Below are 24,767 nucleotides of genomic sequence, written 5' to 3' on the forward strand. Positions count from 1 at the left end.
TGAAATAATTTTTGATCAATCATTTCATCTTCTGTTCATGGCCCATCGGAGCTTGAAAAAACACGGCCCTCGTATCTACGGATCGTATTCTATGGAAGAATGGGAGCAGATTTTCCTTCTCCATAGAAACATCTGCCTCTCCCGTAGAAACATGAAATTATGGTTTCGCTGGTAGTGGCCTACGTTGCTCTAATGGCGGCGTTGGGATTCCCCTCCCGCCCAACCCTATCCTCTCCCCGGAGGCGTCGCGTCGCGTCGCTGAGCTCCGTATCGCTGCGGCGCTGCTTTCTTTTGCTTCTTCCTTTCCACACCTCTCCCCAGAGTATACTGGGTTGTAAGTTTTGGTACTTGGTCCCTGACCCTCGTGCGTTGTACCCTTCGAAGTACTCACCCTGGGTCTTCATCCGCTAATTCGGATCGTAGAAGACACGGAAATATACTAATTAACTCCTGAGAAAATTTTTCCACGGCATCTTTTGTGTTTCAGGACGGTCTATTGCCGTTTCAGCAGTTATTTTCACAAAAAAATGTTCAAGGCGATATCCTGGAACTTAAATTTTTTAACTGGATGTTTATAGCGAGATTGCATAGACAAACGCTAGAAAATATTCAAGTAAATAAGAATTATATACACAGTATGAGCTTTGAAATTAGTATATGACTAAAAAACGTATGTAGGTTAAAATCATTGATCTCATTGTCGTGGCCAGTTAATATGTCTCTGAAGGGGCTTGGGACCACCCTAGAACCCTATACCCACCCTCCGTGGAGCATGGATAGGGGTGCCAGGGTTGTGTGAAACGTAGCCGCCATAATTTCGATTTGTCTCATTTTTCTGAGGAGCTGCAAGCCTTCGGCATGCTAGGGTGGCATGTAAGTATTGTACCATAAACTCTGTCTCCTTAAAGGACTTTGAGGTACTAATAATAAATTAAATAGTAAAATTTGCATTTGATTGAATTGATACATTTTAGGAAATGAAAAGGGTGAAATTTCTAAATTAAAAGAAAGATACCAAAATATCGTGGCAATAAACAATTCAGCATTAACCATAATGAAGCGGAATTATATATATGTGAGTCTGTAGTTATTTGTTTGTTTTGTCGGCATTGGTACTCATGGCAACTCCTTTGGCAGCCTTAAGGATTGGAAGAATTCTTATCAAAACACACCAAAATTTTTTGTGAATCATAAGAAAATTAATGGGACTAAAACCACAAGCTATTCATCGATATTTTTCCGTGAGTACCCAAATGTTCTTTCCCTCAGAGAATTAAATTCAGTGCAAGATTATGCTTTGTTGTTTGTGGTGAAGAAGAGTTCAAATTAAGTCTATGAATGATCAGAGTATGAGAACTCGCGACATCATAACTGGGACATACCAATCTGAATTATATACATCTTTGCCAAAATTTGTGTTCGCCTCATTAGAGTGGACTTACCTAGCTATCAAAGAGATTTTAATGCCACCAAATCTTCTCAATATGTTATCTGTTATTGTGAGCGAGAGATATCGCGGGTTAATAATTTTTCTCGGAAACAGTCTACTTTTATCGAAAAGCCAATTTTTATTGGATTTTCACTCAATTTTGAATTTTTAAATTGTTCAACATTCTAAACAACCCTAGGTGTGGACGAATGCGCTGCAAAAACGATTCAAATATGATAAATACGCTACTTATCTTCATTTCGGATGGGTAACTTTTACGCTGCAGCAACCAACCTAGACGACTTCTGTGGCAGCACCAAGAACTTTGTCAGAGCCCACGAAAGGTACCCAGCATCATCCATCCACGATGCCATTGAAGCCGAGGACTGGACATTGTTTTAATCCCCCCAGCAGCCTCACCCAACCTCCAGCAACGCAGCAGACATTAGGTGTTTCATCACCTCAAACAGACCCTTCGCCAACCGCGATGCATCCAGACACGTATTCGTGGCCCGAGTTCAGCCCTCAGGGCGATCCTCAAGAGTCACCCATCTGGTTGAATCTTCGTTCGCCGACTGCTTCACCCACATCGTGCCAGACTCAGCCGCGAGGTAGGACCGAGCCTTCGTCTTTGAAACAGCAGTCGCCTCGTCCTATGCTGCGGGAATCTCAATACGCTCGGTCATACAGCCCAAGAACAGCAGTCCACAGATCATCACAGCCCTGCCCATACGAGCCAACGTCACCGTGTCCACGCCATTCAACTCCCATTAGACAAAGAGAGACTTCACCAATCGTGATGCTACCAGGAGAGTATTCATCGCCAGAGCAGGACGATCTTCAAGAGTCACCCATCTGGTTGGACCTTTGTTCGGCTTCACCCGCATCGCGCCAGACTCAGTGGCAGTTCGGTTCGGACTCGTCGCCTTCTCGGGCCGCCTGCACTCCTTCGTCGAGGCCTTTCCAAAGGTCTTCCCAGCACGCCCCATGCCCCGGACATGGACCGCGCGTCATGAACCGCACGTATACGGTGTGCGAAGGTGTCAAGCGGGTCGGCTGGGCCGACGGCGGGGCCGACGACGGGGCCGAGGTGAGTCCTGGGACGGTCAGTGTGGACAGCTGGGGCGATGGATACGGGGGCACGGCGTCATTTTGCGTCGAACCACACTCGTACGAATTTCACACGCGGGGAACTCCTCCTCGCGTCCCGGCTGAACTACTGCTTCCCGACGATTGGGAGGAAGACTCCTACCAGACTCCATCCACAGCAAGACTCAGGTATGCGTGGTAGTAGTAAGTTGTCCGTTGTATTTAAGACTTATATGAAGCTCAATATGAACTTTGAGCCCTAACGGTCGTAGGAAATATTTCTCCCGACGCTGGTCCCGCAGTAAATCACTGGGTCGGGATGCGGGAAGGGAATCAAACCCCGGACTCAAGGGGGGAGGAGTGGCCGCCTCCCCACGTAATTTATGGGTAAATTACAAATATATCAATGTTTACAATAGCTCTCCAGTGGAAGCTTCTATTGTACCAGCTATTAAAAATGTGTTTAGAAGTAATTGATAAATACCTAAAGGCCTCATGTGCACCCATATGAGACATCAGATGAATTTTTGCGAAGAGGTATTGCATACCACCAAGGCGACTCAGAAGTTGATGAAACATATACCCCCAAAACAATGACCTAAATCTGCCCCTTTCAGGCTGATATGGAAATGTCAAACATAACTACAAACATTTCCAAAGGAAAAATTAATGACGCCAAATATGCTAGAAAAGTGATTGCAATTATTAATAATTGTTTTAGGAAACATTGCATTATACATAAACACCTCATGCCTTCTGGTGCTATGAAAACATAATCTGCAATTGTCTGTACGGCAAGTTGCCAATAATATTTTAAAGAATAGTCATTACATACCAATCCCACAAAGTGACCAAACCAAAGTCCTGCCAACCCCACCACAACTTATGTACGATATTTCCCTCCTATCCCAATTAAGATGATTAATAGGAAATTTATTACTTTAGTGGTCAGTAGCCTTTTCACATGGAAGAGCCCGAGTTTTGCAGTTTTTAGAGCCACTAAAAATTTTTTTGTCGACGCTTTGGTATTTTATTAGGATTAGGTATTTAAATTCGATTTTTTATTAAAAATAAAAAGCTTTCAATATAAAATAATTTTTATTCATATTAAAAATTTCAACCTTAAATAAATGATTTTGATAGTCGCTACTAATGGTACATCAATGAGAGCATTGGTCTAGCATGATTTTTTAAAGTAAGGCTAAAGCTAGCTCATAACTTGTTATTTTCAGTTTCAAGCATGTCTCTATATTTTCATTTGTTAGCCTACCGTAACCTCAGTTTAAACCTAATTTATTTAACCCACCGTATTTTATATTTAAATCATATGAGTAATCATGTGTTAAGAGAGTATCACCATCCACTGTGGCCATGCCCTCACTCATGATTCATGAAAATGATTAAGACCACAGCACTAAATGATTTCCTTATTTTCCTCTTTGGCTGGAAGGGAGGGTGGCGTGGCCCCTTACTCGCACCCTTACTCTTAACCCTTTTGACTGCCACCGGCTGCCGATATATCGGCCCTCGCTGGTTGAGCGAAAACTGCCAGGGGCCGATTTATCGGTCCGAAATATTTCACTTTTTAAAAATGATTGTGGCCTTTTCAACGACTGTAATTTATGTAAACCCCCATAATCTATCTATGGTTATAAGATGTAAATATATCTCAAGAATTGGGAAAAAAATCTGGACGTATTAAATAAAATTAAGTAGCTGAAAAACTTTTAAATCTGCAATGTTGCTAATTCCGGAAAAAAGCCTTGGCAGTCTTCCTGCATCCCTCCTGAAATGGGCTGGCAGTAAAAGGGTTAAACATGTATATACCCACCCATGGATTTTACATCTCCAGGCGCCGGCCAGCCCCTTATCGTCGGTGGAAGTCTCCATCCGCAATGGTCAGGAGGTTCAACGACACCCCACTCAGTCGATTTCCCCTGAAAGATGAGCCAAGGTTTGAGGGCTACCATAAGCGGATATGCCCGAAGAATCTCACGGACATCTTTGAGGAGGATGCCATCGAAGGAAGCATATGCGAGGCCGCTTGCCCGCAGGGCCCTCCAATCTCCATTCCAGAGGGTTCCCCGTGCCCCCCCGATAGTCCCCCTGACTCATGGTTCGAGGAGGAGGATGAATGCACCCAAGAAGTTGAGTGTGGCGAAGGCACTGCTTCCAAGAGCAAGACCAAGGTCCGCGTTGTGACCAAGGAATGGACTAATCCTCCCTACAAGTACTCTTCAAGGGTTAAGGATACGGAGACCGTGGAAATATTGCTGAGGTATGGCATACAGTATAACCCATTAGCATCCCATATTACTTGGGAGTTGTATACTCAGAAATATCTTTATCTTTTGATATTAATGGCAAATAACTGACGTCTTGGTAGGAAAGGGCCAATATTTAGCAGACAGTGAATCCCCGTCTTTGTAATCATACAGGGTTATTACAAATGATTGAAGCAATTTCACAGCTGTACTATAACTTTATTATTTGAGACATTTTCACAAGACTTTGCACACACATACAAAAGCTCAAAAAGTTTTTTTTGGCATTTAAAAATGTTCGATGTGTGCCCCTTAAGTGATTCTGCAGACATCAAGCCGATAATCAAGTTCCTCCCACACTCGGCGCAGCATGTCCCTATAAATGAGTTCGAAAGCATCGTTGATGCGAGCTCGCAGTTCTGGCACATGCATACCATCGTCGAATGGAGTTAGCAGTTGGTGGATCTTTGTTGAACTTCGTCCTGAAGTGTCGTTGCACTGTTATGGCTGACTGATGTGAGTGCAATTCAAGCACGGCATACGCTTTCTCGGCTCCTGTCGCCATTTTGTCTCACTGCGCTCTCGAGCGTTCTGGCGGCAGAAATCTGAAGTGCGGCATCAGCCAAACGAAACTTTATGAGTTTTTCTACGTATCTGTAGTGTGTCGTGACCATATGTCCGTGAAAGAAGCTACAGTGAATTTATGAAATCGCTTCAATCATTTGTAATAACCCTGTATGCCTTGAATCAGTAGATTGAAAGGTAGGCTTGCAAAAACTATTCATGAGAATGAATTTGTATTTCCACAGGTATATGTATATTCCTTAGAGCAACTAGTTTTGCTGACCTACAGCTGATTAATAAGGACCCCTTGATTTTCGCGAACGTGAAATTTTGCGATTTTTCGTGAATTATCGCACATTTTCAGTTTTACGCGAATTAATGTTTTTGTCTTTTTTGTGATTTTGTGGCGTTGCGTTGTCAAATATTGACGATTCATTAAGTAAGCTCTGACACAGGGAATTCTTTTCATCTTTCGCTGATCACGAGAGGGAAAAACTCCAAAAAAGCAAGATTAATAACCAGCGAGAGAAATAATTGTATCAAAATTACATGTCATGTTCATTTAACTAGTATTAGAAGGTACAAATAGTCAATACAAGAAGTATTGAAATAATTCACATAAATTACTAATAATCTCAAAAACGAACCTTAAGAAATACGGAAAACTAAGTACAAAAGGTGAGTGTGTCAGCTCCGAAAACCTTTAGTTGAGAATCGCTTTCATAGGTCGAGCGATGTTACTACGCTGAAGGCCGATATGAGAGAGAGAGAGAGGGAGACCAAAAAAGGCAGCTTTCCAGAATGGAGGGGAAAAATGACCACTGTCGGAGGGGAGGTTACTTCGATGGTGACGAGGAGGAGGAGGAAGAAAGCTGCAAAAAGATGCTGCTCTGACTCAAAAATCCAATGTTCCTAGCAGTGGGCACAGGGATTGGCCGAGTGAGTCATGTGGCCACCAGGGTCCTCCAACCCATCCCTATCTTCTCTGGTGGTACAACTCAGGCTGTCTTGACTGTGAATTAATTTTCTATTGACTATCTATCAGTGTCCTTTCCCTTGGGCTACAATCTTATCGCGGTGGAAAGGATTGCGCGTTCCTATGACCTCTAGAGCTGCGCTGGCGGAATTAATTCTAAATTATTCTCGGTAGGGCCACCCATGCCAGATAGGTGGAAGGGTAGGAGCCAGACGAAAGGTAGTCCACGTGATGGTGTCATGGCTCTGTGTGACTTTTTCCTGTTTTCATAAGTAAAGACCTTTCCCTTGGGCTACAACCTTGTCGCTGTGGAAAGGCTTGCATGTTCCTATGACCCCTAGAGCTACACTGGCGGGATTAATTCTAAATTATTCCTGGTAGGGCCACCCATGCCAGAGTGGTCGAAGGGTAGGAGCCAGACGAAAGGTAGTCCACGTGATGGTGTCACGTGAAAAACACTGTTGGAATGGAATTGGGAAACCCTACCAACTATCTCTTCCCTGAAAACATGGAGTGCTACCAAATGAGCCTCGGAGTCTCATCGACAGGCACCCGTCCGCAAAGGGCGGGCGTCGGTCACGGCAGCGAGGTCGGCAAGGTCCTCGGGGTTCTAATCATGCAAAACTCTTGCAAAGACTTATCATCATCACCAGCTGCAGTAACAATGAAGAAAGGAAGACCAAGAAGATTGAGAGGAAGAAGTGGGCTATAAATGTAGGGACGTGGAATGTGAGGACAATGGTGAGGGCGGGGAAGTTAGAAAATATCAAAAGGGAAATGGATAAAGGAAGGATAGATATCTTAGGATTATGCGAGGTGAGGTGAAGGGATGGGGGGAATAATGGAGAGATGGTTATAGGGTTATATATAGTGGAGGGGAGGGATGCCAGCGAGGGATAGCTTTAGTATTAAACGGGAAGATGGGTAAGCGTGTGGTAGGTATAGACCAGGTAAGCGATAGGATTCCGGTGGTAGAAATTGAGGAGGACCCACCAACATATTAGTGTTTCAATGTTACCTGCCTGTCATCAATCGTAGGGAGGAAGAAGTAGATGAGGTGTATGGGCAGATCGAAGATATAATTAGAGAAACCCCGGGTTCGAAAAATCTAGTAGTGATGGGGGAACTGGAACGCCTTAGTCGGGGAAGGGAGGGTTGGACCCGAAATAGGAGATATTGGACTAGGAATGCGGGATGACAGGGGAGATAAGGCAGTAGAATTTTGCAGGAGAAACTAGTAATTCATCACAAATACTTGGTTTTATCATTGTGAAGGGCGGAGGTACACATTTAAAAGCCCAGGGGATATGGCGAGATATTAGATAGATCACATAATGGTGAGACAGATGTTTAGGAGTAGTGTGAATCTTCCCTGCAGCTGATGCGGATTCAGACCACAACCTAGTGCTTATGAAATGCAACGTAACTTTTAAAAAGACTTACGAATGTTAGGAAGGCGAGGAAATGGAATTTAGAAGCGCTCATGGGGACTATGAGGAGAGAATATCAGGATCTGGTGGACAATGGCATCCGGGAGATCGGAAGTACACAGACTGTAGAGGAAGATTATTAAAACGGTAATTTTCAAAGCGGCGGAGAAGTCATTTGGTTACCTTGACAGCAGAAGGACAAAGAAACCTTGGGTTACGGAGGCCATGGTAAAAGAAATGGAGGAGAGAAGGGAGTGGAAGAACGTGGACACAGAGCAGGGCAAAAGAAAGTATAGGGAAGTAAATGATCGATTCCGACGTGAAACTGAGAGGTGCAAGGGAGCCTCGGTGGGAAAGGCAGTGTGAGGAAATGGAAAAGTTCCAGAAGGATGGAGAAGCAGGCGCGTTGTGTTGTATGTGCGCGCCAAAATTACGTCACTATTGGGCGGCAAAAAAGGACAAGCCATATCTAAAATTAAGGCTAAAGATGGGCGGATGCTACCCGAGCGGGAAGAGGTACAAAGTAGATGAAAGAAATACGTGGAGGATCTGTATGACGGAAGAAACAGGCCGAATAAATTGACTTAGAGGAGGAACGTGCAGTGGAGGAGGATAATCTTGGGCCGGGGATATAAGATTCGGAAATATAGAGAGCAGTTGTGATATGAAGAAAGCATTAGGCGTGGACGACATCCCGTGTGAGCTTCTGAAGAATCTAGGGAAGGATATTAAGAGAAGGTTTTTCGAACCAGTACGCAGGATCTATGAGAAGGGATGTTGTCTGGAGGATATCGTGAAGACGGATCTAATTCCACTACCGAAAAAGAAGGAAGCTGTGGAATTCGGAGATTATAGGACTATCAGCCTAATATCGCATGCAGCGAAAGTGGTACCGAGGATATTGAACAGACGAATGGAGGCGAGGGCAAACGAGTATTTGGGCGAACATCAATTTGATTTTAGAAAAGGAAAATAAACTCGTGATGCAATAGCAATATTGAGGTCCCTGCTAGAGAGGAACCTAGAATATGACCTAGGACGTATACGCCTAATTCGTGGATTTTGGAAAAGCGTTTGATAGGGTGAACTGGGTAAAGTTAAAGGATATCCTAAAGAGAATAGGTGTAGATTGGAGGGATAGACAACTAATTCGTAATCTCTATATGGCCCAGACTGTGCAAGTGAGGGTAGCGGAGGGAGAATCTGGGTGGGCAAGCATTGGCCAAGGTGTGAGGCAAGGCTATCCTCTATCGTCGCTGCTTTTTAACGTATACGCTGAGGAGATGGTAATAGAAGCGTGGGACGATTTGGAAGCTGGAGTGAAAGTGGGAGGAATGATATTTAAATCAATAAGTTTTGCGGATGATCAGGCACTGAATAGGCAGTCAGCGAGGGGACTGCAGGCTCTAGTGGATGCGTTAGACGAACGGTGCAAGGAGTATGGGATGAGGATCAATCACAATAAGACTACAGTCGGCGTCAAAATGATGTGCCGCTGTACTTTGGCTCCGCGCACCGAAAAATTAGCCGTTTTGTCAACTTCATGAACTTTGTAACTCAACGTAGGGAAAACTACCACGTCTACAACATTCATCTTCCACAATAAGTCACAAACATTAATTTAAATTAATAAAAGTTCAGCGGCACATTATTTTGACGCCGACAGTAAGGTAATGCGGTTTTGTAAGCATCGCGAGCAAAGAATGTGGGACCCAAGATAAAAGTAGGTGTGGAAAAACTTGAGCAGGTAGAGAAATTCAACTATTTGGGTAGCACATGAGAGGAAAACGGATACAGTAGAAAGGGCATCAGGAAGCGAATTGCATTATCAAAGGAGGCGTTCATGAAAAGGGAGGTGCTTCGGAGAGGTTCGCTATGTAAGAGTTTAAAAAAAAGGTTAGTGAATATTTTGATCTGGAGTGTAGCTCTCTACGGCGCGGAAACGTGGACACTGAGGAAAGAAGACGAGAGAAGATTGGAGGCATTCGAGATGTGGGTATGGAGAAGAATGGAGAAGGTGAAATGGACGGAGAGGAAAAGGAACGACGAAGTGCTGCATATGGTTGGCGAGGAGAGGAAGCTTTTATATGAGATACGGAGGAGACAGAAGGTGTGGATGAAGGGAGTACTTAGCGGGTAGGGGATGTTGAAAATGGTGTTAGAGGGTAGAATGTTAGGCAAAAGAGGTAGGGGAAGGAATAGAATAGGATTTTTAGATAGAATGAAAGGGAGTAGGCCTTATAGTGAATTAAAGAAGGCAGTGCTGGAAGGAAAGGGAGGCTCCCAGATCACTGCTTTAGTACTCCATGGAAACCTACCTTAATCGGTAGAATACTATGATAAAATAAAATCTATCAGTGGTGCTTAACAATAGGTGTGGTCAGAGAGTAAGTGGGAGAAATTTGGAGGAGACAAGCCCACTGCTGTTGAAGGGGGGGGGGTGTATGCTAGAGGCTCTTTACTTACTTTGAGGCATTCCCAGAAGAGTGCGTGTAGAATGTGACACATGCAAGCACCCGCTGACAGGTCTCAGCACTGTTAATTTCTGGTGAATCTGTAGCCAACAGGGCGTCACACTGTTATCAATGACGGATGGAACCATATGCCAAGTGGTACCAATCTAATGTTTTCAACTTTAATTGTCCCACCCTATTCTGAAATGGCCTCGGCAGAGGGTCGTGTAACACACTGAATGTTTGCAAAATAGGATAGTTGCAGTTTTTCTCCGATTATAAGTGGTGGGCTGAGTTCTTATATGTCGGCTATTTGGATGGCGCCTTCCAGTCTATTTTGTGGACCCACTCATGGGTCGTGCTCTGTCCTTGAAAAAAACAAAATATGTCTTGGAGGGTATGACCCTTTGATGGGTTACACCTCATTATTGGTCGAACCACGTTGCTTGCTATCCATATAGTGGACATAGCATATGTTATGACTCTGACTTCTCATTTCGCTAAATGGTGACAATTGCAAAATGAAGAAAATGAGTAAATTTGCTGTTTTATGGGGCAGAGGCGCAAAAGTAGGCCAACGGCAGCCAATGTGTTACGTTGGCCGAATAATGAGTTTGAATGCTTCTCATGGATGACAGTCCCCCCGAAGACGGATGTTCAGAGGATGAGTGCGCGCAGTTGGAGGGCGCTTGCGGTGGTGACGTGGATGCAGCGGCTGCGGCGGCTGACGAGTGCCACCAGATGGCGGAGGAGGCGGTGGCGAGGGCGCGGGAGGCGGCTGAGGCTGCCGTTCACATGGCGATGGAGGCGGAGAGGGCTGCCAGCCGCTGCTTGCCTGATGTCGAGGACGAACGGCCCGAGGTATATTCCAATGGTCCGGGGCAGTTCGAGTGGTGAGGACTGTCATAGGCCTCCGTAGTGGAAGGTGGAAGGGGTTGGGGCTGTGTGCCTAGTTGTGAATTAGGGTATGGTTCAACTTGAGTAATCCATTGCCATGGTAGGGAAATCCCATAGGTATGATTGATAAAGATTGATAATCCATTCTGGCCGTTAACTGTGAAAAATGTTGCTTTATTTGTGAATGCTTTCTGCTCTTACGAGTATTTCTCGGGTTTGAAGCCAGATTAATGCTTTTATATAAGCCGACGTTTCGGGAGACGACTTGTCTCCCATCCTCAAGGCCGTGTAACTTCATGGAAGTCCAATTTCACACTGAACCTGATCGACCGTTTACCGAGGACAGCAATGCGGCCCAGATGTCGTCTGATTGGCTGTAGGTCTTTTGAAATTCTTCACGTTCAACCCTTATGTTTTTTATACAGCTGATTACAGATCTCCATGCATTGCTAAGATGAAAGCCGGTGTCCCGATTGAAATTTTTGGGATTGAGGCGGATCTCTATTGCTTCCTGTGTGTATATATGTGTAGTCATCTAATTATTTATTTATTTAACCAAAGTGTTACAGCAAGAAGCGTTTTATTCAAGACCATATGTATACACAATGTTGTGGAAAAATGAGATGTACGTAGCACGTAATATAAATGGTTCAAGTCACTATCACTAAACATAGACACATAAAAAGAAACACGGGAAAATGAAACTTGCAGCTTTCCAAGTAGTGATTTCTTCCTCAGCCTGAGACAGAATAGGGAGGAAATGAGTGCGTTGGACAGAGGAAAAGGGGGGGAGGTGAATGGGGGACCGCCCCTCCTGCTGTCCGTCACCCCCCCGGGAATCTCTCCAAGTCCCCACACATTCTTTGTCTCCCTCTTCAATGAATGCTTCAAAGTATCAGTTATTGCCTCCTCCCCCCAACTGACTCCGCCCTCAATCTCCGCACCCTCGATTTGGCGTGCATTTGGCATTTGCTAGCCAATAGCTTCCCTGGGTTGAACGTCTCATGCTAACCCCCTCCCCCATACACCTCTCCCCTCTCCCTCCCTCCCACACGATATCCATCAGAACCATAGACGGAAACTCCCCCTTCCTTGAACCCATCCCCAATCACACGGCCTCACACAACATCTGTTTCGTGTGCTTTTCCCTCACGTTCATCGAAGTTCTGCCGGAGAGAGCAACAAATGTCGAGGTGATAACTAGGCCCACATCTGGTTGTAAAAGTCGTTTGAAGCCCAGAATGATCTAAGCACCGGGCAAAGATCCACGAGCTCTGCCCCAATGCTAAGTGCATATTGCTCACACAGAGTTCCCACAGCCTCTTCTTGATCCAGGCAACCCTGTCTTTAACTCGATGGCCGCAGTCAGCGCGTGGAAAAATGTTGTAGATGGACAGTCGCAGATTGATACCAAGTGCTAGTCGGGTGAATTTAACTGGAAGTGCCAATTAGATTTGCTATATTTTCTCTCTCTGTGGAACGTGCGATTTTTAAAATATTGACGCTGTTGTCCGGCGTGACCACTCCTACGCTTACTTTGTTGTGAATATTTTTGCAATTCGGATTTACGCGGAGGCTACGTTTAGTTAAATAATTAATAATTCCACTAGATGACCTATCCTCTTGTCTAAAAATACCTCCACTGCTAAAAAATTCTACGAGCCACACGTTCAAACGCCTCTTTGGAATAATGCACCCCAGACGAATTGAGGGGAGCCCGGCACGATATAAGCACCGACCGAAGATCCACGAACTCTTCTCCAGTGCTCACGCAGAGTTCCCACAGACGCTTCTTGATCCAGGCAACCCTGTCTCTAACTCGAGGGCCGCCGTCCGTCAGTAGAACCATGCTGCAGATGGATAGTCGCTGATCGACATCACTGCCTCCCCGAGTTTAGATTCCTAAATGAATCCAATTTCTCATCGGCTCTGCGCTCTGAAGTATCATTGGTGCCGATAGTGTCCTCCCACAAAACCGCGAAGCTGTTGCGACCGGGGATGGGATTAGCCTCCGCTTACTCCGATTAGACTCAGCCGTGCCACCGCTCTTGAGGGGCAACCACCCATTCGGGCCGCGAGCCACCCACCGTTTTCCCCAAGGCACCTGCTTTCACCCCCGCTCGAGGTGACATGCAGGGCCTTGGAAGAAATGCTACGATCCCAAGACCCTGAGACTTTCCCTTAACCCGTGACCCGGGCGTTGGTCTCCGTGGAGGATAGGCTCCTATGGATTGGTCGTCTCCAGAGTGGATATGCCATAAGGGGTCGTAGTGAGAGGAAAACTATTTGTTGGTAGGGGACCCTCGAATCCCCCCGACCCGCATGGCTAATGCCTCAGCCTCTTATTGTCATTAGAGTGATACACTGACTTTGTAAAGCATTGCGAGCTTGGAATGTGAGGCTCAAGATAAAAGTGGGTGATCATAAACTTGAGCAGGTGGAGTAGTTCAGCTATTTGGGTAGCACATTAGAAGGAAACGAATACAGGAATTAGGACATCAGGAAGAGAATTCCATTGGATTAGGAGACGTCCATGAACATTAAAAAATGATGAGGATTTTTATGCAAGAGTATAAAGAAAATGCTAGTGAAGAATCTGATCTGGAGTGTTGCATTTTATGGCGTGGAATCATTTGGAATGGAGGACGAGAAAAAAACTGGTGGAGTTCGATGTGTGGAGGAGTGAAGAGGATGTAGAGGATGAGGAAAGCGGAAGTGCTGGAAATGGTGAGAGAAGAGAGAGGGAGCTTCTAGATGAGATATGAAGGAGACAGAAGGCTTGGATGGAATGTGTCCTGAGTGGGGAGGGAACGATAAAAACATGTGTTTGAGGCAAGGATTTCAATTCTCTCAGAAATGATTCATGGAGGGAAATTCATCTTACAAAATGTGTTGCACAGGAGAAAAACTTAAGTGTATATGTGCATTTTGAGAGGGAGTGTGTTGTAATGCCTGAGACAGAGATGGGGCTGATCAGGGCCATGACAAAAAGTTGCTCCATGCTTTGCTTTTAAAATAACACCATTATTAGTGGAAAAAACTCACACAATCCGTAGCTCTCCTTTTCTTACACGTCCTCCCATCAGGCAGAAACCGTCGTATTGACCTCATTAATTTCGATTTCCCTATTCAGCTCTTGGGTTAGCAATATGACTTACCCTAAGTTGGGGTAGTTTTGAGATGCATAGGGAAGAAAATAATGACTCAGAAAACCTTAAAAAAAAAGGATTGATGGAATAAAATAATAATAAGAGATATTGAATGCAATAATTTAAGATACGAAAAATTGCTAATGCAATTTTTTATTAAATAATGCAATATGAGGTCTACGTGTGATGAAGTAAGATCAAACTTCTGTGATAAATTCAAATTCCCTGTACTTTTCAAGTAATATAAAATTTTGACGAATGAACTTGTCAAGTAACTGCGTATCAGTAGAGTAAATGACCTATTTTGCATTATTACAGTGAAAAGGCAACTATCTTGACACTCTTAGTTGATGCCACTATGCCGGAAGGTTTTCAAAAGAGATAAAATGTTATCTTTACCACAGCAAAAACAACTGTAAATCACGCCAAATTCATTTGATTAATATTGATAGGACCACTGAAGTTTTTATTATGACTTGACTTGTGGATTAAGTATTTGTGAATCAATGCTATGAAATATATATTTTAATTTTACCTTTGTGCCAAGCATGAAAACATATTGCACTATCTAACTATAATGTAATCCACCTGAGCAAGAGAGGCAGTGCAGTTGAATGAATGATCCTTTTCAATCACACAGGACGATCTGTCAGAGGGTGAGCTTGAGGAGTTGCGGCGCATGCTGTGTGAGGAGGCGGCCGAGGTGGATTTGGCAGTCTACTTAGAAAAGCTAGAACACCAGATGAGGAAGCAGGAGTGTGGGCAGGGGCGTCGGGGGCAGGGGGGTGGCGTTTGCAACTGTTCGCCACGCTTGCGGACTGAGGGAGAGAGTGCTGCTGGGTCCCCAAGAGAGGCCACGGCGTGTGCTGCCAAGTGGGCAAATTCCTCATACCCCTACAACCTGTTCCAGCTTCTGCAGAGCAACGAGACTCCAGAAGCAGCGGGGATGGATACCTCGATGGAATCCATCCCGGAAGAGTAAGAGCAATGACCGACCCACAGAAGCAGTCGAGGGCCCGGCTGAAGGGTCTTTGGTGCCTATCCAGATCCCTGGCCACCTGTGGTGCGCATTGCATGTACATTGAAGACCGCCAGTATCTGTCAATGGTGCTGGCGATGTGCTGCCTGGCTGACAATGTCACCTGAATCATTCCTCTCTGTCTGCTTATTCTACCACCTCAGAGCCGTATTCTTTGTGTGTAAATGTGCCTTACCAATTCCTTGAAATGAATCTACACTCAATCCTTGCCAAGGGTATCTTTGTAAGTGTTAATGAGGTGGTGACTTGCATACAATCTAGCAGTGATCTTTAAATTTTTAAATTTGTTTGTGCCTATCATGTAACCTGTATCCCTATCACCTTGCAGCTTTAAATGCTCAATGTATGCTATAAAATAGTAACAGATGTGATATAAAACATTTTTTTTGGGGTTTCGATAGATATAGTGTAATCTCCTTGGGGATAAAGCCTGTATTGCCTCTTTTTATGGCTGCTAAAATACAAAAATGATGTACATACTATCCCAATGCAAGCCGCCCCTATTGGCGTGGGGCAGGACATCTGCCGTTTACATTTAAAAAGGAAATGCTACCACGAAATTACACTTAGCATTTATTAAAGTGTTTTACCGCGCGGGGAAAACGGATTCCCATACCTACCCGTTCTGCTAAATATCTCACTTAATTTATCGCCTGTGTTGGAAAATTGAAATGTGGCGGGTTTCTAATAAGATGTTCTCCGCGTCGCTCTTAAAGATATCCATTTTCAACTGCTTTGGTTGGCATGTAGTCTTCAACATTGATTTTAATGAATGGTTAACTCTACTGATAAATAAACATTATCCGTTGGCGTTGTTTATGCATCTTTGAACGCAACCAGTGGCACGTCAAGCGGTGTCGTCGGTCGTCGGTCAATAAAAATAATAGGAAACCACCCTATTGCTTCATTGTGAGGGGAATATTTTCTCCTAATTTTGAAGATTAAGAATAAAATGCATTAAAATAACTTATCATTATACAAAATATATGTGAAGTGGACTAATAGTGGCTCCCACTTTCGGCAGTAGACTAAAGAAATACAAAGTTTTGGGAGGGGATTAGTCAGCTGCCTTTGGCTTTTAGCTATCACGTTTTGGCAGTTGAGCTATCGAGCTAAGGGAATGAAGCACCTTTCATATTATCAATTTTAACTTTAGGAAAGTAATCATGCACTCTTCCCTTGAGTGCATGCACAATTATTTATATCAATTCAACAAATATTATTGTGTTTCTTCGTACTACAGCTCATCGCTCTACTCACTAGACTGCCGCATTTCTTATTATGAGGTAGGTATATAAAATAACTATAATCAGCCCGCTTTCTGGAGTTATAAGTTTAAATAGTAAATGCAGCCAGTTCATCCAGGGGCGGATCCAGGATTTTTTTCTGGGAGGGGCACAAGCAAGGCCGTATCCAGGATTTTGTTCTGGGTGGGGCACAAGGATACCTCGCAATACAAAACGAACGCAATAATAATGGGATCGTATTAAAAATCTTGCATATTTTTGAGGGTCTGGGGGGGGGGGGGGGCACGGGCCCCCGTGCCCCCCCCCCCTGGATCCGCCTATGAGTTCATCTGCTGAAATTATTCAGTTTTCATCCACTTTATATTTAGAAGATGATTTTGACCCACCTGAAAAAGAGGGTGGAAAAAATGTGCTTACTGCAGCTCAAAACTCACCGTGCTCCTGCGTCTATTTCATAGCATACGTTCTAAAAAACCTCCGCGCCGTCAGCGGTCACACTACCGTTACTTCTAAGGCAACAGGCAAATATTTAAGGCTTAGTTTCCAATGCTACAGCATAACCTTGAATAATATTTTAATCATACACATCTATACACACATACACATCTATCTTTATACATTTCTGTGTTTGAATTATGCGCTCTTGATGTTGCTTTTTCATCCATAAAGTCCCAAAATGCCTTGCGGTTTTGTGATCGTCAGTCTGCTGTTCGTTGTCTCGTTTTCGCTACGCTCGATTCGAAGGTTCGAAGAGTAATTTGTGATATATGGATAATTCAGTGCTGTTAACGAGCATAATTATTTGCAGTTAGTATATGTGATTAAGAATGAGGCTGTATGTTACTCAAGAATAATTATTTCCCTCTCTTAATTATCCTGGCTGGTGCCTGTGTTATGGATCGTGCGTGGAATTAGTCACCTTGCTATGAAATATTGTTAAATAGGTGAGTTTCCATGCTTAATTAATGCCTTTGAAACTTGGAATCTGCAATCATATAATTCGGAAGTAAAGAGTGCTTAATTGCCGATGACCGAAGTTGATGCCATGCGAGATGTTCCTGTTGCGTCACATAATGCTTTTTGATGCTCTGTGAATTACGATAACAATATTTCTGAGAATGAGTCTTTCTTTTTTCTTATAAATACGAGAATTTGGATGTATCATGATCATCATTGTGTTTTCATAGTCTTTTGCGTAACAGATTCCCTTAATCCAATTACTATCCATTTCTATTATTTTTGCTGAGCCGTGCGGTTATTTGCGTTTACCCTTTCATTTTGAAATTATATTCGTGTAAACACACGCGAAATATCTCTAATGCATCTCCATGAAATAACCCCTGTTCTAGTCAATAAAAATTTATGGTACTTTTTCACACGATTTATTCAAGACGACCGGTTTCGTCGCAGAGGCGACATCATCAAGTACAGAAATCGTTATTTTAACAGTTATTTTGTTGATATTTATCTGGTTGCTAGTACGCGTTGGTAGGGGAGGGTTGCGTTGGGATTGGAGCGTTACTCAGCTTCAGGGGAATTTCGAAGAGGGGGGAATAGTTGACAAAAATATTCTCATTAGCTAAAATTCCATTCTTGATGTGCTTCCTAATCTCCAACTCCTCCAAGCAGCCCATCCTTCTTCCCTTTTTCTCAAGGTGGAGAATTTCCTGAACGAAATTGCTCCTGTGGTCACTCTCCCTTAGGTGTTTCGCGAAATGCGATTTGTCAATCTCCCCGTTTATCAAAAGCCTTCCGTGTTCCTCTGTTCTTAATCAGAACGAAAGTACAGTCTGGCCTATGTAACAGGTCTCACAGTCACTGCACTTGAGTCTGTAAGAGATGAGATGTACAAAAATAAGTCATCAGGAAATACGTACACTACATAACACGAGTGGTGATGATGACAAATAAGTGGTGAAAAATAATCTATATATTTAAAAGAAAGTCGAAAATCGTGTTATTTAGAACACTTATAACTCGAGAACGGCTGCACCGATGTTAATGAGATTTGGTTCTTTGGATTCGTCTCAGGCGGGGTTAACATATAGGCCATTAAAAAAGGATAATTTCACAAAAAAATTCATCTCTTTCCTATGGACATGCTTTTAGGAGTTATAGTAACACAACAATTGATGAGTCGGTCAAAACTACAAATTAAATAATTGTTTTTGTTTTTACCACTTTAATAACTGAATTTAGTAACAATATAACATTTTAATTACTAAATATATTCAAAATATTAATTAAATTGAAATTACATTTTTAAAATTTAATTCGAGCTGATTGTAAGCCCAGCCGTGGCCCAGCTCGAGTTGACACTTCACTACCGTGTTTGTAAACAAATATCCAAGCAATTGTTGACAAACGGTAATGTCCGTGTTCCTGTCGAGGAATCGAGTAGTTTTAACTCATTTCCTTGGAATGATTGCAAATTAGTTTCAGCGGAAGGTGAGCTCATCAACAAAGAGTTCCAGAATATGATTGATCTCCAAAAGAATCAAAGATGGTTGATTTAGCGAGCAAGAACGAAGATGCGGATGACTAAAACGAGGTAAATTCAAATAGTTCGTACTCTGCATGGATTCGAATCTTTTAAATGTGTAACAAACGAAGACGAAATCACCAACTATCTATCTGAATATTTTAAGTCCTTGGACGTACCTGGCTTACCAAGGCACGATTTACAGAAAAATGTAGTTTCTGTGCTCATGATCTTTCGAAGCCTCAACCAACCATAACTATTCAACGGAACGTGTTTGATCATTAAAAAAATTGGTGATGAATGTGATTCACGCAACTTTACTCAAAGGAAAATTCAAAGATTAGGAAGTCCTCATTCCGTAGATTCCATGATCTCAAATCATATGCCCTTTTGAGCTTAAACGTATTCAATTTACAATTCGTGTTGCATTCGTGATAACGATTAAAAAATCGCATGGTCATTCTTTCAGTTTTTGTGTTGTTTGTGCTCATGTGCTAATGAAAACCCATGATTTTCTCATGGTCAATTTAGCGTGCTATGTTCACGAGTCGATAAACCATCCTCTGTATTTCTTCCTTCGCTTCAAGTGCGTAGCTAGGATAGGGGGTTTTGGGCGCAGCTAATACCACGGGTCTGTAGGGTATAGAAAACTCGCTAAGGTAAGCGGGAAGTGTGGGGGCACTTCCCTCAGACATTTTTTTAGATAAATGGTTCAAATAGTGGGTTTTGCGGCTGCGTGAATAGTTTAATATGTTTTGTTTGTTAGTCATCCGTCCCCCTAATATTAATAACAAAATCTTTCATAAAAAAATTCGTTAGATCTTGGGGGGGGGGGGGTTATCCCCCAAAACCTCCCGTCGCTGCGTCACTGCTTTGCTTCGCTATATTTATTTAGCTTCATCCGCTTCATCTTGCGCCTGATAACAAAACAAAAACTGTTGTTTCTCAGAAGGTGCTTGACGCAAGACATTAAACCCGAATGTGTAGGGCTCACCGTGGTGCGTTTACGCATGCAGTACGTTTACGCAGTGCATTTTTTCCAAACAGAGATACTAAAACTGGCGCGCCTTAAGTCATTTAATGGGAATGCTGCTTCATAGGGGCTTTTCTTGCACGATTTTGAGCATCAGTCAAGCGTCGGTCTGGGGTCGAGTCAACCTCCCCCCTGAATGGGCCAAGTGTATGCAACAGACTTGGACCTAAAAAATGTTTTTACAGCTAATAACGCAAATAGCCAACAACTGAATGCGTATAATTTTTATTTCATGAACTGCTTTATTAAACCACAATGCCCAAAATTTCTTAAGCTAAAACGTAAGAAAATTTGTTGAAAAAAATCCGCGTAAACGTGCTCCGATTCACCCTATGTAGATTCAATAAAGAAAATGTCTTTCTGACAAGCAATTTTGGTACTCATTTACGTAGTTTTATTGAATTTGTATCCTTATTTTATTATAATAAATTAAACATGATTAAAAACGATACAGCCGCTCTTGATTCATAAATGGTGTAAGTAAACTGTAAGTTCAATGATTGTTAGGCGGTACGAAGTACGCCGGGTTAGCTAGTATAAAATATATAATTTGAAATTTTGGATATGAATTTTTGAAATTTTGATATGGTTTTAATTTTTTGTTTATCTTGATTTTTATCCTGATATTAGAGCAGCTGTAGATATAAAAGGATCTTTACCACTTAAATATTAATAGACTCAATCAAAAACCGAGTTAATTTTTGTTCTGTCATTCCAAGAGCGGGCGTAGGATATTTTTTCTGGGAGTCCGGGAGGCACAAAGGTCTGAGAGGAGGACTAACTTTTCTTATTTGAGCTTGTAAAATGGATACAACAATTACTGTGCGAAATTTTATATTTATTTAATATAAATTTATTTATATGCAAATCAATGATTGAGTCTCCGTAACACAAAAAAACAAAACCTACGCGATGATAATCGTATCAACTTTGAATAAAAAAATTGTATTTTTATAGCGTGTTGGGGGAGGGCCGTGCCCCTCCCATAAATTCCCCTATTGACTGTCTTTCTAAGTGACTTTGTGTTCAGGGACACGTAAGAAATACTCTCAATATAAATAATTGCAGTCGAATTTGCACTGAAATACGTTAGTCGCTCGCTGACGACGCCGTAAACTATCGCGAAAACATTGTTCGCTCTAACTTTGAAATTCTATCATCGGATTTCAGCAACGTCCATGTATGGAGCCAAGAGTGGGGACTCGAACTTAATCCGAGCAAACGCACGGCGGTACATTTCTTTCGGAGATCGCCCAACTATTATATATGACTCTGGATGGCATGAACATAAAGGCGACAGATGAAGTAACTAGGAGTAAGGGTGACTTCGAAGCTATCGCGGGGAACTCTTACAAGAAATATTTCTGGCAGAGCCCTGAAGAAGGTAGCGTTTCGTCGAGCGTTCTGTGAGATGATTTTCAGACGAGAAAGTAAAAGAGATGTGCTATTTCGCACTCGTCCGGCCAAACTTTGAATGTGCAGCAAGCACGTGGCTTCCGGTGAAGAAAGATTAAAGCCGTGAACCTAATAAAATAGATACAAAGGAAAGCTGCGCGGTTCGCCAAAAACTGCGACGGGAGTGCGGAAAGCGTTCCTCAGATGTTAAACGAATTGGGTTGGAAGCCGCTGGAGACTCGCAGGCCGCGCGCTAGGATGAGATTGGTTGAACGATTGTGAAATAAGAGTGACACGGAGAACAGCATATTAGATCCTCTATACTTTTCTGTGTTCGACAGAAGCGATAAATTAAGAGAGATATTTATCGAACGGAGAGGAGTGGGAATTCGTTTTAACCCCACACGGTAAAGGACTGTGATAAATGCTATGCGTAGTTTGGTAAGAAAATTTCCTTTTTATGCGTATAAGACTGGTGGTCTGGCACCCCCCGCCACACGCCTATTGAGGCCGCTTCCGACGTAGTTTAGGATGATGTAGATGACCTCCATAAAACTTTAACCAGTGAAACAACCTACCACATGCGCATAGTAGTATCTTTCTTCATCAAATAATATTACATTGCATTGTGGTGCTCCTTCATAGATGAATTTTAAACAGGTGGGATGTTTTGCATCCAGAGAAACAGATTATCAACATCAACACTAGCGATACCTACAGAGACCAATTTGGTATTTCTCCATTCTTATTTCCTTTGTTTCCCTCCAAATCCCGGGAGAAGTCCGTTGTTCAATTATGCCATGTATCATGGGCGTACGCAGCGAAGGGCAGCCCCCCCCCAAAAAGGAAAATTCGCAAAGGTAATTAAGCAACATCAGTACTTAATTGCAACGAAAGCATTCAACAATTTTTGATAACTCACAAAAATGATATGTATTAGTGTGAGATAACTTAACTACTGTAACTAAAATTAAACTATTTTTTCAAGGAAATAATCTCACAAACTAATGTCACAACTTGGTTTGCCCCCCCCCCTCCCTCCCATAGACCATGGCCTGCCACCCTAGTTATCATCCTGGGTGCGCCCTTGTCATGCAAAAATTAGCAGTAGGATCAGATAACTAAATCATAGACCAAAATGACAATTACAACCTTGTCACACTGAATCAGCGATGTGGTTACATTATCACACTCCAAGGTACAGCTGACACCGGTGGGAGACAATAAAAATGTACTTAAATTCACGAAGTAGCTCCTTAATTCTTGATTGGCTAAAAATTCCATCAAGTCATTTAGGAGGATGTGTGCGGGGAAGTTCATGTTTAAACGTGGAATGAGGGGGTAACAATAATTTGAAACCAAGACCTCTTTTTTCAAAAGCCTACCGTAAAGGCAGTTGTCTAAATTAGAGAACTCCTAAGGGGCACAGTCTCCATAGAGGGGGTACGGCCCCCCTGAAAACCCCTCTATACACCACAGAATGCATACTAACCCATCTTCCGGCAAGAAGTGATGCATAATGCTGTAAGCGTTGTTCCTGTATCTATTTCCGCGATGAACCAAACGACTGATCTTAAGGTTTTTGCGGGACTTCCGACGGCACCGTCTTCATCAGATATTAAACAACGCGGTGGTATCCCGGAAAACATGATTATTCATCATATCAATTATTCATCTCGGCATCACCGCGAAAGCCTTGACAATAAAACCGGTATATTATTAAAAATAGATACATATGAATTTTAGCGAATCAGCCAATACCTGTAGACTCAACACGGTTAGGGAAAATGTTTTTTTTTTTTTTATAGTCTTGTATTCAAGAGCGATTTTTCGACGAATCGTAGTGTTAGAAAAACATTTTACCTCATTCATTGCCCCAACATGAAAATAAAAATTACACTAAATATTCCGTAACATACTTCAAAGTCAGTATCCGGCGTAAAAGGATGGGGGATGCGAATGGTCTTTACCACTCAGAGAGAATAATAATCTTTAAAACATATAATTTTGCCGTCAATCCTCTCCTAAATTGAGCTCAAAGTAATGGAATTTAGCATATGGCGAAAGGCAATATTACAGCAGGCCCGCAGAGGGCATATCTGGCGCCGCAACAATACTTTCGTTCACCCTGGCAACCAGTAAAACGTAGCCGTCCGGTGACATTTTATCAATTGGATTTTCCAAGCGATAGAGAGCGGATACGATAGTATATTGTGGTGTTATAAACAAAGTTTAAACGCACTTGTTGCAGAATAAAACAGCTACAGTGAATAAACATCAATCACTTGAGTAGCAGAGGAAGAAAATAGTCATCTCGCAGGCGTTTACATTCAGCTGCAGCCGGCGGAGTTCCGACTTCGACCAGCAGAGTTCGAAAATAACTCCTGCAAATAAGAGATTGCATTTGTTTCCTGCAATCGAATCACATAATCGATTACATTCAGTGGATTTGGAGTTGATACCAAAGAGCAGATCTCGCCATCTATATTTTCCGCCACGTACATCATGGAAACAATTTTAAAGGGAAAAGACCTAATAACTTTAATAGGGAGGATGGGTATAACCTCAGCCGTATAAGGAGAGGGTTCCTAGCACAATATTATGGCCAACGTCTATCGGCTAAAATTCAAATCCGGCACAACAATGGGTAGCGAAAAAACATATATAAGCTCGGGACGAGTATAAATTCCTTCCATTCTCTTGATAACGCTCCCAGTAGGAGGAGTGAAACGTCGAGTTAAAATGTTTTCTACACAGCAATACCCGAAAACCACCAGCAACATAGATAAAAGAAGCTGTGAAAGTCTTCAGACGAAAATCTTAAAGGGAGTTGCATCGAGTGTAAATTGGACCAAAAGACGACGTGTTCAAGACCATCCAGTGACACAAACTCCTATCATCGCTTGTGACATCTTGCCTGGTGACAACAACCGTCTACCCATGCCGGCTGAAAAGAAAAGAGAAGGACACGACCATGGAAGGGCTAACACCAACGTTCGTCCAGATGCCGAAGGTGAGGCAATAAATTCAATCCATTCCAAACCTGTGAGCTGTGGCATATTTAATTGAAATAATTTAAGTGAAATGTGGCGTTCTGTCGTGCCAACTGAACAGAATACAGACGGCGGAAACGAAGGAATTGGTCACAAAAGTGCGTTCCTCAAAGCAAATGGCAGACGCAAGGAAACATATTACAGTAATAAACGTGTAGGTGTTGAATTTGACGTGGTAAATTCTCATCTTTGCCCACCAACAAATCCTGGCACTTCATATCGTTCTTGCGTGCCATCTAAACGGAAGGGTGAAAGCTTGGGTAATGT

At 42.8% G+C, this 24,767-nt stretch overlaps 1 protein-coding gene across 2 annotated transcripts; it reads left to right on the plus strand.

Annotated features, from left to right (window-relative positions):
- The first annotated feature begins 976 nt into the window (after positions 1–976).
- Positions 977–15,672, plus strand: LOC124168178. Of its 2 annotated transcripts, none has more exons than XM_046546305.1 (5): positions 977–1,241; positions 1,629–2,707; positions 4,371–4,796; positions 10,844–11,066; positions 14,892–15,672. In XM_046546305.1, the coding sequence occupies exons 2-5, from the start codon at positions 1,797–1,799 to the stop codon at positions 15,231–15,233; spliced, it is 1,902 nt and encodes a 633-aa protein (XP_046402261.1). In that variant the 5' UTR covers positions 977–1,241; positions 1,629–1,796; the 3' UTR covers positions 15,234–15,672. The 2 variants fall into 2 exon arrangements, with proteins under 2 accessions (XP_046402261.1, XP_046402262.1); XM_046546306.1 differs by having other exon boundaries at positions 1,716–2,707.
- Positions 15,673–24,767: the final 9,095 nt, after the last annotated feature.

The sequence above is a fragment of the Ischnura elegans genome, chromosome 11 (assembly GCF_921293095.1).
Source record: "Ischnura elegans chromosome 11, ioIscEleg1.1, whole genome shotgun sequence".
Classification (NCBI taxonomy): domain Eukaryota; kingdom Metazoa; phylum Arthropoda; class Insecta; order Odonata; family Coenagrionidae; genus Ischnura; species Ischnura elegans.

What these genes read in the sequence shown, in the direction of transcription:
- LOC124168178 (XM_046546305.1), top strand. Translation starts at nt 1,797, where the DNA reads ATGCCATTGAAGCCGAGGACTGGACATTGTTTTAATCCCCCCAGCAGC. An exon ending in CCATCCACAGCAAGACTCAG is followed by an intron (nt 2,708 to 4,370) that starts GTATGCGTGGTA and finishes TTACATCTCCAG; the next exon opens with GCGCCGGCCAGCCCCTTATC. An exon ending in TCGAGGACGAACGGCCCGAG is followed by an intron (nt 11,067 to 14,891) that starts GTATATTCCAAT and finishes TCAATCACACAG; the next exon opens with GACGATCTGTCAGAGGGTGA.